The sequence below is a fragment of the Pelobates fuscus genome, chromosome 12 (genome assembly GCF_036172605.1).
Source record: "Pelobates fuscus isolate aPelFus1 chromosome 12, aPelFus1.pri, whole genome shotgun sequence".
NCBI lineage: Eukaryota > Metazoa > Chordata > Amphibia > Anura > Pelobatidae > Pelobates > Pelobates fuscus.
Window position 1 is genome coordinate 127246138 of NC_086328.1, and position 17719 is coordinate 127263856.

The 17719-nt window shown below is 36.7% G+C and overlaps 1 protein-coding gene across 5 annotated transcripts in view; it reads right to left on the reverse strand.

Moving 5' to 3' along the window:
* Positions 1-17719, reverse strand: part of PPFIBP2 (PPFIA binding protein 2) — a 152117-nt gene that overhangs the window by 7688 nt on the left and 126710 nt on the right. For 3 of the 5 annotated variants that reach the window (XM_063437799.1, XM_063437800.1, XM_063437801.1), the window contains 14 exons: positions 17436-17542; positions 16848-16915; positions 16325-16396; positions 16031-16091; positions 14669-14710; positions 11999-12149; positions 9228-9260; positions 6938-7076; positions 5815-5943; positions 4217-4367; positions 3913-4024; positions 3741-3829; positions 2006-2128; positions 118-243 (listed from right to left, as the gene is read on the reverse strand). In XM_063437799.1, the coding sequence (XP_063293869.1) occupies positions 118-243; positions 2006-2128; positions 3741-3829; positions 3913-4024; positions 4217-4367; positions 5815-5943; positions 6938-7076; positions 9228-9260; positions 11999-12149; positions 14669-14710; positions 16031-16091; positions 16325-16396; positions 16848-16915; positions 17436-17542 (1403 nt within the window). The remainder of the gene's footprint in view (positions 1-117; positions 244-2005; positions 2129-3740; positions 3830-3912; positions 4025-4216; positions 4368-5814; positions 5944-6937; positions 7077-9227; positions 9261-11998; positions 12150-14668; positions 14711-16030; positions 16092-16324; positions 16397-16847; positions 16916-17435; positions 17543-17719) is intronic. The other 2 variants (XM_063437803.1, XM_063437802.1) reach the window with 1 other exon arrangement.

A 17719-nucleotide genomic window follows, 5' to 3' on the forward strand; every position in this document is an offset into this window, starting at 1 on the left:
AACTGGTCAAATAGATTAAATTGGTAAGAAAACACAAACAAAACACACACACACACACACACACACAAACAAAAACACAAAATATATCTAAATGTGTTGGTTTTGCAAGTATCTTACAATAAGACCACCATGGACACCACTGCCGCGGAGGTTTGGAGCGTACTCTGCCAGATCAACAGATCTCAGCCATTCCATGACTCGGTGGTTGGACCACTGGACAACTTCAGAAGGGGAAATATTATTCTGTCAATATGAACCACAACAAAATGAATCGAATGTTCAACACGTTGACTAGATGAGCCAAACCTATTCTGTGCATTGTGTCCACATCTACAGGAGGTATTCATGACAATGGGTTAAGTTAATTATTTTACAATAACTCTGAATGGAGAGAATATATAGACAAAATACCACTAGGTGCGATTACTCGCAGGTACTCCCTCAAGTACCCAACAATCATTAAATATATCAAATAGAGAATGCACACTAGAATCACTAGAAAGTTATGCAAATACTTTAATAAACCAAAAATTGGTACAATAAGCATAAAACAAAATTACAAAGTGACAATATAAAGGCATAACAAAACAAACAGTAATAATTCCCACAATTCCCACAAGCCTATTATGGCAGAAACACGAGCCCCCAATACCCCCAACGTTTCGGCACCTACTGGCTGCCTTTTTCAAGAGTGTTTCTGCCATAATAGGCTTGTGGGAATTGTGGTAATTATTACGGTTTGTTTTGTTATGCCTTTATATTGTCACTTTGTGATTTTGTTTTATGCTTATTGTACCAATTATTGGTTTATTAAAGTATTTGCATTACTCTTTCTAGTGATTCTAGTGTGCATTCTCTATTTGATATATTTAAGTCAATTATTTTACCTTATTCTGTGCCCGACAAAACATTAATGGTTAAAATATTTATTACACGATATACATTATTTATTTTTATAAAATACAGTGGATAGGACTGAAACGTCGACTTTGTTATATGTAAACTGCAATAAGCAATTTAGGCAGCTATTTTGCATTTAAACAATTAACTTTAATATTATATATATGTATACATTTTTTATTTGCTGAGCAACATCAAACTAAGCTATGGAACGCAATGAACAAGTGGTGGCTTTTTGATTGAGGAAATATTTTAACAAGCGTTGAAATAGCCATATTATCATTTAATTTGTCTTAGATGCTGTGAAACTGTGCACTTTTATGGGTTGGTGAAAAAAATTGCAAAAGAAAAAAACAAACAAAGACAAGTCCAAATCTACTCCTAGCACCATAACCACCACAGCTGGTTGTAATGGTCGTGGAGCTTGGAGTTGCTCCTTTAAAGATGAACAATTTGTATGTAACCAGAAAGGTTTACCCCAAAAGCACCCTAACTCTGTGTCAATATACCCAACGCAAAAAAAAAAAAAAAAAGTTTTTATATATATATATAAACCTTTTTTTTTTTCTTTTTTTTTTTTGCGTTGGGTATATTTATTTTTTAAATTAATTATTTTGGTCAAAAGTTGATATAAGTCTCAGTAATGCCAGTAATTTTACAGTCATTAGTCTCCCAAAACGCTAAATTGATTAAAAGAGGAAATAAAAAAAATAAAAAAAAGTAGCCAAACCCGACAATTATTGAAGACACGTTTTGGTTTGGCTGGTTTGCCCTAAATGTTATATTCCCTTATGAGCTTCCAACATTCACATCTTAAAGAGTTACTCCATATTTCCTTCAAGATTATCCACTAAGCCAAAAGTAAAGGTTGGGAAATGATAAAGGAACTAGTGACTGCAAATTTAGGGCAAAATAGGACCACTTGAAAAATTCTTCAACTCACCTTTTTTCCCATTTTGGCCAATTCATGCCTAAAATGTGTAAGGAGAACACCAAACTCTTTGAGGTGGGCTCAGGTTTCTCTGGATTATGTAAATAGTGCAGTAAAAGTGATGCAATTGACATTTAATTTGCACTTTTGCTAATAGAATATTGGGCGCTGTACCTCATCTGCTGGCCGTCTCCGCAAGCAGTGCGGGTGGAACATGTTGGCATGTAGAACATGGATGGCACATTTAATGCTTAGATGGTGAAGCTGGCTGGTGACTTTCAGGAACAATAGGTCATTCTGAAAAACAAAGGGTCAAATTAAAAGGACTGCCCAATATGATGCTATAAAAGTGGAAGGTTTAGAGGACCTACAGCTATTTTAAGTGTTACCACCTGCACTAAACATTTCATTCAGAAAGTTAAAATAAACGGTCACTTGTAGCATTGAGGTTTTGTTTTATATACCGTTTCTTACAAAGCATCTTTGTTTAAGGTGCTTTAAATAGAGTAATAATAAGAGCGCTTACTGGGACACTTAAAACGTTGGAACATTATACGATATTTACAAAGCATACAAAAACAAAGCATTAAAATCAGGTGGAAATAAACTTTTATAGCCAATAATAGGGATCAGTCATTGGTAAGGTAGTGGGAAGGGGAATATGGGAAGAGGTAATTTGAGTTAAGAGTCACTCGATAATTCACTGCCCATCAAGTTTCTCAATGCTCTGAAAAGTTCGGCCATGCTGGGTCTCCTATTACAGAAACTCAACTCTGCTACGGAAGAGAAGAACCGAGCTGGTGCAAGGTTCCTCTTGGATTCTGCTGCCTGAGGCAGGTTTTAATCAACTGTCCTTTAGATTCATAACGTTTATAAACAGGAATAGACTTTGCAAAGTGATATTTATTCACTTAGTCAACTTCTTGGCTGTGCTGGGTTCCTACCAAGGTGAGAGTTGGGTCAACTGGCCAAGTTTATTCAGGATGTAATTTAATAATTCACTTAAGGCAAGCCAATAGATCATGCAATAATAAGAGTGTGTGCATGTAACTTGTAAATGCTTTGTAAGTTAGGTAAATATATAAGATACGTTTTTTGAGCAGTTCTAATTTGTTTTTTGTGAATTTATATTTTTAAATTGGGTATAAATCAAGATAATGTTTAGATTGTATTTTGAGAAGCCATCACTCTTCCCGTTCCACATTTTCTCAACTGCCTTAAGCTAGTTTACTGGATTATCACATTCCAATTTTAGCATGGTGGCTCTAAGCCTTTCCTTCCTCTCCTCCAGAAAGAGAGTCTCTTTACTTGCCAAGTTCCTACACCTGTCCATCAAAGGAACATATTACTTCTGGGGGAAGGGATATTCTACTTCCTAGAACCTGTTGTAATAGTTACACCTAAACTTCGAATCCCTTATCAGGTGTGGGACACGTGTTTTGCCACCACCCATTTAACCAATAATTGTTCCACTAATGGCAACATAACTGAATTTACTAGGATTCTATTTAAGCTATACAGACAGTGTAACCTATTCATGTTCTACTGAATTTACTAATTACACTAGGCAGATTATTTTCTTGACTGCTTAATTTGCAAGAGAAACGGTCTGATAACATTGAGCCCATAGTCGCTTTGAATGTACCATGACCTGCAATTCATAGAAAAACATGTCTATTCACACTGCCTTCACAGATTATATTATGTAGTTTTTAAAGGCATGGACACTGTGGGCCCAAAAACATTACCAAAGATACTGCCCAAAAACATTACCCAAGATGTAAGAATTAAAAGCATGCAAAGTGCAATTTTAGTGTTTTTTTTGCAGTCAGTTTGAAGGTCTTCGAAAACTTGGAAAAATAGAAAATGAACTTTAGAAGGAAAAGCCCAAAATTAACTGACTTCTTACCACAGTCAAGTATTGAAGCACTCTTCCATCAACTCGGGATTCGTGAAACTGATCTTTGTATTGAGGTAGACCAATATCATCTAGCCATCCTGTCAAAGATAGAATAGTCATCAGGTTCATCTGTAACGCGGTGTGCGTATGGTGCAACTAAGTGAGAAAAGATTATACTTACGAGTCACCCACGTGTGATTTAGTTGTGCAGATTTCTCTTCCTTTTTGGTGCTAAATGTAGTCAATGCTAGTTGAAGCTTCTTCCTGTGTAGTGGGTGTTTTATCCCCAGTTCCTAAAGAGAGCACATTGGCATTGAGTATGAAGAACACTTCTAGACGTGGAGCAATTACTGCAGGAACCAATTCAATGTCCCCTTTTACAATTTACAAGATAGGTCTTCCTCTTAATTTTTACTCCATATCGATAACCATGTAATGGGTTATTACAAACATACAATACAATGTAGCACTTCATAATTGCTCACCTTTTCCAGGGCTTGAGGTGTAGCTGTTAACAGTGTATGACCAGAGTTCACCCATTGTCTGGCAAAGATGACATACTGCGCCAAACCAAAGTCTTCGAGCCAGTTACAAACCTGCTCATTGCTCCATTGTGCAAAGGGTGCGTTAGGATCACTGGTAACGGACAAAGCGCATGTTACCTCATCATTACAGCCTAACAACCGAATCACAGGTTCTGTACAGCATTTTAACATGTAACATTGGTTGAAGAATACTCAAGTGAATTGAAGGAAATATATATATATATATACATACATATACATATACATATACACACACACACACACACCCCTCCACCCCCAAAACAAAAGATTCTGTTCGGCAAGTCCCCCAGTGTTTGACAAACCATTTGAGCTGTATGAATAAACCAAAGTTCTCCTGGGGCATATAGCCTGGCTCATCTGCTGAGAGTACTAACCAACATCTAGCCGTCTCAGCCTATTACTGCTGTCCAAAGTTGGATGGGCTAATGTAGCAGTTTCTTCAGAGGCCGAACCTCAACAGAGAAGCAATACTGTAGGCAACCGGAGTGTGTCTGTTTTTGTCAAACCAGTCTAATAGTTTAGCATAAACTGGGGGAATGGTACCCAAAGACTATATGCACCATAACCACAACAGAGCACACAAAACCAGTTTCACACTAACTAGGGAACTCATACTTGAAGACGGTTTGCACTATATAAACTAAAGAGAAGACATGTACAAAAATTTATTTTAAGCGAATTATCCAACTAAATTTGATTTCAAACAGTTTTACCTGCAGTTTTACATACGGTGTCTACAAATTATATTGATTCCAGAAATCGATTAGTTCAGGTATCGATAATCAGGAATTTTATTTGGACGAATTGCTTCAAACTAATTTTTGCACAAGTCTACTTCAGAGCTGATTACCGTGCTCCGAATGCTGCTGTAAAGGCAATTTCACATGGCGCAGTAAAACAATTCCAAACATTCCTACTTGACTCAGATTTCTCAAACAATCGACAAGCCATTCACAATGCCTGGGCGTTTCTGTATGTTTGGTTTTAAATCAATTATCATTTGTGGATTTTTTTTCACTAAATCGTAAATGTTAGTGAATTGAAAAACTGAATTGCAAATATTGGCTAAAATAGTCCAACTGTGACTACCTGAGTTGGAGACATTTTCAAAAAATTTGCACTTTTTGCCATAATTTTCCAGTTCAGATTTCAATTCACTACAAGCAGAAATTCAGTGAAATAAACCAAAAGTGGATTTTCCAGATATTCGATTTAAAAGGTTTATCATTGAAGTATAAATAGTAACAGTAACCCATGTTACAGTAAGATGTGGTTATAGTACTATGAAAATCGTTACATAGATCACATGTCGGAATGCCTGTGGGTCAGATGCAGCTTCACAATTAAAAACTATTTTTTCCTTAACTGCTCCACTGCTGGGAATACCAACACATTATTTTATATTATTTATTTAGCTTAACAACCCTGAGAGGGAAATGTAAGGATTAACCGGTAGACTACACAGAATGCAGTAAATCATTACATTTTGACATATAAAATCCCCTGACATAAGATACCTATTTTTACTTCTGGAATCCTTTGTTCTGGAGAGTCTTGCTCCGGCTGTCGCACGTAAGCCCCCTCTCTTAAATTCAGACAATCCAAGATCATCAGCATTGAAGTTTCCAGAAGGGGTTCTCTTTATCCTGCACAAAACCATCAGTAGGTCATCATACAACGCACAAAAACACGTGTTAGGAGTGCAGCATTATGTCTACATGGTTCAATGCAGGAGTCATTTTTAGGACTCTTGCACTCTGTTAATCGTGAAGGGAGGTAATCTGTGTAGCCGTGGCACACGTCTTTCTTCATCGATTCAATTAATAGCTCTGTTCTGCTATTTGCAAAGGCTACCATTTGTCATATTCTGGTGTGTTTTGTTTTTAAAACGGAGACAAGAGATCAGTGAAGATCGATCTTTGCCATTGTGGGACACATGCCTCCTACGTCAAATGCGATATCATAAAGTAGAGTCTATTTCTGCTAAAGAAATTCTTGACTGTAAAACTTGAAAAAAAAAATATTCAGACCCATTTAGTTTTAATTGACTTTCATTGTGATTCCTCTACAAAAAGCACTTAGACATTGTAGGCACTAAATACCTTTAGCTTAATGAAGCAGTATTTGTGAATAAACCATACCCCTGCAGTCTCACTGCTCAATTCTCTGCCATTTAGGAGTTAAATCACTTTTGTTTTTACAGCTCTAGCCACACCTCCCTGCATGTGATTTACACAGCCTTCCTAAACACTTCCTGTAAAGAGACATCTAATCTTTAAACTTCCTTTATTGCACATTCTGTTTCATTTAGAATTTCTTATCTCCTGTTCTGTCAATAGCCTTCTAGACACTGCAGGAGCCTCCCGTGTGTGATTAAAGTTCAATTTACAGAACAGGAGATATCGTCTAAAGCAAGTTAACATTGAAATTAAAATGAAGCCATTGCGTCTGGGGCTGCTTAAACAGAAACAAAAGTGATTTAACTCCTAAATGGCAGAAAATGTTGCACTCAGACTTCAGGTCATAATCTATACACTAAAACTGCTTCATTAAACTAAAGTTGTTTTGATGCCTATGGTGTGCCTTTACAATTAGGCATTGATAATTTCACAGTTTATTTACGTATAAAAGATGTCTTACTTTCCCCAAAACTTTTTGATGCCTTTTTGACTTTTCTTTCCTTCAGGAGACAGTGGAGAATGCGGACTAGAGTCTAGTTCAGAAGACTGTGAAAATTCATTTGAATTAAAAGTAAAATCCAGATTGTTCTCGGTTTCACCTGCATGACAGAAAAAAATATAAATAAACAAACAAACAAACAAACAAACAAAAATGTTACATGCGCAGATCACGGCCACCCATTTTTATTGTACATATCCTATCTTAAGTTGATATACCAAATACAGCTGTATGAGCTGGGGGATATTAAGTCCAACAACTCCCGACACAGTCAAGGATATTGATTAAAATGGAAATCCTCATGAATTGATCAGGGCATTCAACATTTTGGATCAATATAGTTGACCGAGAAGAGTAGGTGAATTAGATAATTATCTAATATTGCGAATTAAACGTAAAAAATAAATACAAAATTACAATAAACCGAACCACCCTGCGTGCAATGTTTTAGGTCAGATTAAAAGTTTACTAAATTATTATTAAATCAGAGATCTTGAATCTCCCATCTCCTATATTATTTTCTGTTTCCAAACGTTTTTTTACCGATTCATTCTCAGGTTATTCCCCACGTGAAATGCATGAGGCACAGTGTGGCTTCTGTGAGGTACAGCTGCCAACTCTCTACATGACTACCACAGAAACCTCTCAAAATGGCTACCACAGGAACCTCTCAAAATGGCTACCACAGGAACCTCTCAAAATGGCTACCACAGGAACCTCTCAAAATGGCTACCACAGGAACCTCAGGGGCGTGGCTTTTTGGAGGGTCTGTCAATAAGGGTCTGTCAAACAATCACCCCCATTATTTTTGCCTAGATTAGGAGTTAAAAAAACCCAAAAAAAAAACCAAAACAAACTAATAAAATAAGTCAGCATTGAAATTTCTGTTTAGTGGATAAGTGGATCTTATGTATTACATAAATTGACCCCCAGCAGCACCCCATTTATGCATGTTCAGGTGAGTGCAGCCTCCTGGTTTCATGTTTGGTAGTCTGGCCAACTCCTTGGTGTTGCACCCCTCCCTGTCACAGGTGCCTCATTCCAGGGCCCTATTTAGCCTTGTACTGCAGAGACTAATAAAATCTGTCAGCATTGAAGTTGCTGTTTAGTGGATAAGTAAGTGCACTGGATCTCGTGTATTGGACAAACAATGAGCCGGCACAGAGGAGGTGATTTACCAAATATATTTTTTCTGGTGTAATTACCAGTAACGTTTGCATCCTTTTTGTAATTTTTCATTTTTTCTTATTACTTTTTGTGTAGAACCATTGCATTTATTTACATACACCCTTTTTTTTGCACCAGTAAAGCATTTTATTTTCTGTTTTTCATCTTATACCACTTTTATCTCAGCACAGGATGTGAGGCAGAATACTTGAATACTGCGCAAACGTCTGTTGGAATATACAAAGAAGAAAGGGGACACACTATAGAATACTTTGAAAACCCTTTAATGAATCGAGACATTTTTCAACCACCCAAAATGACAGCAGTTCTTCAGAAAACTTTGATAAATCACCTTCAATGTGTTTAGCCAGCTTGTCACTTTTAACCCAACTGACCACATTTAGTAGGCAACTACTAACATCTGTAGAATCTAGAAAAAAAAAAAGTGTATTTTTTGTTTCAAGGGGTCAGAAACACAAGCGAGAAGGGGCAATCCAGCTTGCCAGGACAGTCCAGCTGAACTCCCGATCGGGAGATAAAGGAGAAATAAAAAAAATTCAATTCAATTCACATTGAAGGAACACTGCAGGCACTATAATGGTTTGAAGTGGTTATGGAGCCTGAAGTCCACGGGCTCAGTGTGTCCTGTTTCACTATTAAACTTATACAGAATACATTAATCTCTTATTTAAAGACCAATGGAGGTTCATTTCCCAGTGAGGGGACAAACTACAAATAATTTCCATTTAAACTACGCAATTCTTTTTTTCAAAGTTACAGGCACGAAACAGAAACCAAAAAAATAAAAAAACAAAAAAGTAAAACGACACGTTTTTTTCATTCTACCTAGTTTGTAACAATAAAAAAATAAAATAAAAATACATTTTTTTAAAAAAGGGTTGTTGGTTGCAAAACCTGGGAATAGTACAAAATAATTAAGCTCACGGTGTTAACGATTTAGTAAAAAACAAATTAACAAATACAAACAAAACAATCCACAATGCAACAACGACCGGGTTAAATAAAAACTGCTAAGGTTATGATCGATTTCACATGCGGACGGTAGGCACTGCAGGTACAATACCTATCACAGGGGCACTGGCACTCCTTGTAATATCTTCACAAAAAAAGGAATAAAAGTGAAAGGAGAGAAATTTTAAGTAACTTAATAAACAGTGTTGATGGAAATGAAATAAAAAAAGTTAAAGAAAATGCAAAAAAATTAAAATATTGGAGGGGGAAGACTTTAAATAATACGCAGAGTTATACATTTTAATTTGAAGTGACTGGACATGCATCCCCTCATTTTCGATCATAAAATCTTTTGTACACTGCCGACTACCTCTGGGTGCGATTCGTGTCAAATCTTGTCCCCGGTTTTATGCTTATTATTGATACTAAATATATTTTTTATTTATGGGTGTTATTGTTACTAATGCATTTCTCAGGGCCAAATTACCATTTTACGTATTTATGTATTTACTTGTCATTTGGTCTCTTTTTTTTTCTTCTAAATTCCTTCTGTCACATTTTGTTTCTTGATACGTATTTACTTCGTATAAACCTGTGACATTTCTGCACTTTACTTAATAAAACTGGTTATAAAATAAAAATAATGCAATGGAATGTAGATAAAACCGTAGCTCCTTTTTAAAATAAATACAGGAAATACATAATTAGTGACACAACGAGCACCTTACAAATGCTAATACGGCACAGGCACATACAGAAACATACACTCTTCTAATTAGACACACATACATAATTAACCACTCACGCACACACATACATAAAGAGACACTGTAGACACACAGATGTAAACTAAAAAAAATAAACACCCCCAAGCACACAGAGGCACGTATACACATTCAGACACCCACTCATATAGTCTTCTTTAGAGACACACATACAAAATGAAATATTTAACTATACTGATGAGACACGTAGTTGGCCACTATTACCTATATAGTTTGTCATACCCACCAATACACTTCCATAGGCACCTTTACATTATAGGTGTGTGCCATGTGTGCCCAGACACACCTTAAGGAAGGGCTAAATTGTTCACAATTGGCAAGATTTTAAAAATAGTTTATGTTTTAGCGTGTTTAATTACTAGTAATCGCTCTTTTTATCGTTTAAATATTATACTCTTCTTAAAATCCCTGATGCACACCCTAAAACACACACGTACACACATGTACACACACACGTACACACACACACACGTACACACACACACACGTGCACACACACACACGTGCACACACACACACGTACACACACACACACGTACACACACACACGTACACACACACACACGTGCACACACACACACGTGCACACACACACACGTACACACACACACACGTACACACACACACGTACACACACGTACACACACACACGTACACACACACACACGTACACACACGTACGTACACACACGTACGTACACACACACGTACGTACACACACGTACGTACACACACACACACGTACGTACACACACACACACGTACGTACACACACACGTACACACACACACACGTACACACACACACACGTACACACACACACACGTACACACACACACACGTACACACACACACGTACACACACACACACGTACACACACACACACGTACACACACACACACGTACACACACATACACACACACATGTACGTAAGTTAGAATGTTGTTCTTCCTCCCTTTCCTTAGCTCATCAGCGAAGGAGAGAGAGGGAATGAAAAGATCCATGGTGCGCCTGGTGCCCAGTGTGGGGAACAAGGACTATTGGGCAATGGCAGCACTCCTATCTCTCCTGTTCCTCCTTACTCACTGCTCATCTGAACGCAGGGGGTGCAATTATATGACCTCATAACACTCACTACTTGTTAGTGTGGGTGAAGTGTCTGATTGTAATTATTCCTGCACAGCTCGCACTGCAGTCTCTGCGAGAGGGGCAATGAACCCTGGCTAGCTAGGCCAGTCGCTCAAAAATCCCATGGCAAAAGTCACTAAAAATTGGGGACTCATATCTGTAGGGTCCCTCAAAGTGCGGAACCTAGGCATGGGGCCCCATTTCCCCCCACCCAAATGGTAGCCCTGATTTAGACTAATAAACCGAAAGGTGTCTAACCTGTCTGAGGTTATGTTTAAGTGGAATGCATCTTACTAGCTGCATTGGTAAAAACAAAAAAAATTATGAAAAAAATTAAAATAAAATTTAACCCTTTTCCCCCACATATTCAACAAGATTTTTTTTTAATGGCAGTTTTACCACTAAAAATGTAAATAGTGAATAGAATAGCACTACGATGACAGAAAAGTGAATACATCTGCCAACATTGTACTTTTTAATATTCCTCCCCCCCTCCCCCCCTTTAATATTTGGGTAATCCTGAAATGTAACTCGCTAATAGTGTTCTACATTTCTACCAGTGGTAAACATAAACCAGTAATACTAACTGATTAGAGTTTTTGGGAAACACTAGATTGTGATGTAATTACTCCTTTATTTGCTACATTTAAAATTTACTAAAAATCATAGAATAACAGCCATCAATTAAAAAAAAAAAAAATACACGTTAGATGCAGCATGATTATATTTTAACAGGTTGTATAATGTAGACAGGTGAGCTAATGAGCAATATCCAACTGTATTTCAATTGCTAATTTACAATCAGATTTTCTGGATGTTTTTTAACGAAGTCTTAACACGAATAGTTTAACCAGGACGAAGGAAGAAAATTTAGCAAAAATGTTGAATATTTGTTATACTACAATTTGATCAATAAACCAGATGGGATCAGTATATCAATCAATATACATTATTCGTCAATAACTTACACATGTTTTGAATGCCATTGGTTTCACCGTTGACATGAAGGACATTCTGCGACCCAGGTTTTCCATAGATGTCATGAGACCCATTGTGATCTGTCCGAAAAAGTTTCCCGGGCAAAGTCTGGTACCTCTGATCCTCTACATGGGGTTTATTCTGCCAAAAACAGACATGACAATGAGCACTAGAACTTGTGCTTTGGACAGGTTTACACAAACAGCTTTGACCTCAAGTTGAGTAACACGGGATGTCGTAATTGACTTTCCAAGGGTATTCGTTACATGCAGTTGTTCAGAGAAGATTACTACTGCCAACTGTGACCCCAAATAACGTTCTTCTGTTTCAATGTGTCCCTATTAGGGCAGTAACAGGTGTCACAGAGGTCTGCCCAGTCAGTCACTCCTCTGGGACCAGAAGTTATTTAATAACAGAAAGTATCTACCAAAATTTTAATTGACTGAAGTGTAAGGAACTTAATGCACAGTCTATACCCACTTGTGTAATTAAGGAATCCATTATCAGAGCAGAGTATTTATCTACAAATTATAATTAACATGCAAAATGTACTCAACATGCTTTATTGTAAATTTGAATCATTTTCTAATTTATTGTTTCTTAAAAATGTTAATTTTGCTGAGCTTTGTGATACATTCATAAAACCTACAGATTGCTACCAGTGGGGAAGAGAAACACACATGTTAGAAGTCTATGGAGTTGTGTGATACAAATTGATAATTACACATTTTGCTGTGTGTGGGGCTCAGTGTTACACTAATCCACACGGTACTGTGAGATTTAGGCTGTGGAGGTTTGTGATACACTTATATTTCTGATACATGGGTTTCCCTAGGATCAGTCCATGTATTGTCCACTGTACACATAATTACATTAACATTGAAGCTCATCACTTGTCAATACACATAGTAAGTCTATCTATGTGTATGAAACTACACATTTACAAGGAAAAAGACACACATACACAGGTAGCACCAGGAAACTGAATCTGAGAGATGGCTACTTGGTTTTACCCTTGAGAGGATCATTTTAAGGAAGGGGGAGGAGCAGAGGTACTGACAGAGGGAAGTAAATATCTCCCCTAGAAAGTTTAGGGAGGACAGGAAACAAATAAATCTGTCACACAACCAAGACATGGCCAGGCTAACAAGAAATACACTGCTGCATACATTAAGCACATTACTGTAAGCATTATAACTATGGAACGCTGTGACACTCACACACTACACATTACTGTAAGAGTTATAGCTATGGAACGCTGTGACACTCACACACTACACATTACTGTAAGAGTTATAGCTATGGAACGCTGTGACACTCACACACTACACATTACTGTAAGAGTTATAGCTATGGAGCTCTGTGATACACACACACACTACACATTACTGTAAGAGTTATAGCTATGGAGCTCTGTGATACATGCACGCACTACACATTCCTGTAAGATTTAGAGCTATGGAGCTCTGTGATACAGTCACACACTACACATTACTGTAAGAGTTATAGCTATGGAGCTCTGTGATACACACACTACACATTACTGTTAGCGTTATAGCTATGTAACTCTGACATACGGTACACATTATTAAAAGAGTTATAGCTATGGAGCTCTGTGATACAGTCACACACTACACATTACTGTAAGAGTTAGAGCTATGGAGCTCTGTGATACAGTCACACACTACACATTACTGTAAGAGTTAGAGCTATGGAGCTCTGTGATACAGTCACACACTACACATTACTGTAAGAGTTAGAGCTATGGAGCTCTGTGATACACACACTACACATTACTGTAAGCGTTATAGCTATGTAACTCTGACACACGGTACACATTAAAAGAGTTATAGCTATGGAGCTCTGTGATACATTCACACACTACACATTACTGAAAGAGTTACAGATATAAAGCCCTGTGTAAGATTTATATCTTTGGAGCTCTCCCAACCAGTAATATACAAACACAACACTTAATTACAAAAAAAGCTGAGCATATAACACAGCAAAGAGGGACAGGAGGCGTCTGGGAGGTCCAGTTACATGAATCTACGTAGAGCTAAAACATTTAGATTTAGTTAATATTTTAGCCCTGCAGAACTGGATACACCTATTTTAAGAGAAACGTTACTTCCCAGGATATTTAACATTATGTTTTCCTATCCTCTATATATTTAACAAATATGTTTTTGTGCCTGAAAAAATAAATTTAAACTAAATGTATAAATCCACACAACTATCCTGGTCTCCTCCATCTTGGCTATCTGTCAATGATTGTTACAATCTCTGTTCCTAGCCCCATCAGCCAACCAGAGGAGGAAAAACCCAAAATACAATGCTCGTTTCTCCTGCTGCAAAGTAACGTGTGCCTTGGCTGTGCCAGGATTAGAATGGATCGTGGTGTTAATTTCTAAATTGTTAATCTAATTAAACAAAAGCAGAACTTTATGACATTTTTTTTTAACAAAAGTTCGACAATTTTAATCTTTTATCGATTAAATGATTTAGTTTTCAGGGAAGTAACGAGTCTCTTGTTAGATGAGAATAGTCATGATACAAAATAAGAACAACAATATTAAAGATGTAAGAAACGTGGAAAAGAAAGTACAATAACATTTAAGGACAACAGAACTATTTGTAGCGGATTAATAATAATATACCTCTGGTGTTACAATGGGCTCTGGGTTTTCCACATCAACATGCTATGGGGTGGGAAGGACGATACATTGAAAAAACAACAAAGAAAAAGTCCGTAAACAAATATGTTAGTACAGTTTACAAACAAACACAACATTGTGAACGGTTAGAGGTTACATTACATAACTCCAAAGTTGCCAGAGAAATTCACAACACAGAAAGGTTTGATATGTTGTTTATCCCTCCGCATGATAGGATTTAACCCCTTCACTCTTCATGACTTCTGGGATTTCAGATCTTGGAGCCATTATTGGGGCAAAAAGCATTCCCAACAAGGTTTTTTTTTTGTTTTTTTTTTATAGTGTAATTCAATTATGTTTTATTCAAGGTTAGAAGAAAAAAAAAGTTGTATAAAGTTTCTATGGAATTACGTAGTGTATAAACAGAGCAAGATCTGTATTATCCAAGGGCTTGCCAAGTACATAGGTGTCATGAGTGAATGGATTAGCATAATACCCAATATTTAGTCCGTACAAGGTTATAAATAAGAATATTAATTGTCATGCGGCTAGGTTAACACAAAACACGTTAATAGAAATTAAACATAATCCCATTATATACAAGCATAAGAATGACCAGAATCAAGTCTTGCATTCAGAAATTGTAATTACAAAATCGGTTGTCCAACTGCTAATGTACTGCAGTTCCCCAAATTCTCTAAGTCAAAAAAATGTAGCCAAGAATCTGGAGCGACATGACTGCAAGCGTGATTTAGACCAACAAAACCAGAGATAGTCAACAAATAGCTTTCCAGCTATAACTTCGATATCTTCAAACCATCGGTTTCCAAGTCAAATGTGATCTTAAATTCAAGGGAATTGTTGAAGGAATGGTAAAACTGGCAAGTTTTGATTTAGTTATGCAGATCCAGATTGTCTTCAGAGCACTAACCTGATGGCTGATGAATGATTGGGAGTTACCCAGTGCAATCAGGCACTGCAAGGGGGACCGGCATTGTTCCTAACACTGCATCCTAGCTACTGATCTGTTGCTTTAAGTTAAGTTGGTGGGAATATTAATGGGGCACTCAGAGAACCATGGCCATTGCAGTTCATCATAGTGGTTATGGTGCCAGTAGTCTATGTACCTCTTCATAGTACCTATAACACAACCCTTCGATTAGCAAACAGAACATATAATTCCATTATGCAATAAGCTTTGCTTGCTTCTTTGTTTTTCTGCAAAGTAAATTAATTCTAATTAATTAACTAATTCTGATGTAAATATATATATATATATATATATATATATATATATATATATATATATATATATATATATATATATATCCCTAAAGCCACTGCGTTTTAACTAACTTTTCTTACCTTTTCCAGGGATTCACTTTGTAAATCTTCTAAACTAGTTGAAATCTTTTTCGGCTGAGGTCTAAAACACAAAAACAAAAAGCAACATAATGAGATAATTATTTAATGTAGAAAGAATACCAACTTCTCAGTTAAAGCCGTTACACTAGTAGGAACGTAATTATTATTAATACTGGCATTTATAAAGTGCCAACAAATTCCGCAGCCCTGTATAAGTAAGGAAAAAGACCGCACAATATACACAATCTAACACAAAAGGGGCGATATCACAGAGTAAATCAGATACATCCTTACCTAGTTCTAATTTCAGACGTTTCTTCTGGGGAGGATGGACTACCATTATCACTAGTTCTGGGCATACTTGCACTGTTAATAAATACATAAATAATGCATTAATGTATTTTACTTAAACCTTTCCATTAACAATGAGAGCTACTGGGACGATTGAGCAGAAACTGTGGACAGATTATATCAAACTGAATAAAGAGACAGGAGAGCAGAGAGGTTTTGAGATACTGAAAAGAAAGACAGAATTTTCGATTGTGAAGGAAGTCTAAGTTGGGAGGTACAAAGGTTAAGCCATGTTTCTGGTAAGAGATACAGACAGTAGAACTTATGGAGGGAGCCACAAGTCAAGAAGAGGCTTTACAATGGTTAGTGGTAACATGAGTGCAATGAACCTAAGAAGAGCGAGTTAAACCGCTGGCAGGTGGTCCAAAGAATGAGACTCATGGGAAAGACTGGGGAAAAACACATCTATTTGATAAACTGAATTGTAAAATCAACATCAAAAACACACATATGGTTATGACATTACCTTGAGTCCAAGTTATTTTGTGTAGGTGAAGAGGACGCAGAGGGCAATGGATCTTTAGAACAAAATACCTTCAAGGAAGATACAATTTTGTAAGGTATAAAAAAAACCAAACAACAAAAACACATAAACATTATCAATGATTTCCTTTAAATTCCTCACATGTTGAAAACTATTGGCACTGAATACGGAAACTGAATGGGCATCTAAATCATTGTTCTCTTATATCCAGATATTGCTCATTGTCGTCTGCACTTTTCCCATCTTTAGTCCATGCTGATGCTTTGACCTATTCCTTGTCAATAAATGCGGTGTTTAGAAAAGAAGGCTTAACTACTATAAAACTTAACAAAAAAAAAGTATGAATAGTGTAGTAATGGCTGAGCAAAGCAACACATATTTTTGAAGTACATGCTAAGTCAAGATACACTAAGGCTGAGTGAACATCATGTAAAATGTATTTATCAGCAGAATCTTAACGCTCACTGGCATAAAGTTTAAACCATATTTTTTTTTACATAACAATGGAGGGTCATAGGTTTCCTCCGTAGTTATGAACGTGGTGCAAACCTGCCTAGATAATTAAATTACCTCCGATTGAAGTAGATCTAACGTTTGATTATTCTTTGGATTCAATTTCCTCAGAGTGGCCTCAACTTCATCTTCACTACTTGCAGACAGAATCCTTTCCGAAGAGCCTGAAAACAACGAATTGAAATTTAGGGACTACATCTTTTTTTTTTATTCTGTACATTCTTTTTAGATTGTTCTGATAATCCGATGCATTCCATGCCCTCTACTCTACTCTAGAACAATGTCAGAGCACAGTCTTATTATAAAATTGTTAGACCCAGTATAGAATATGTATGCACACA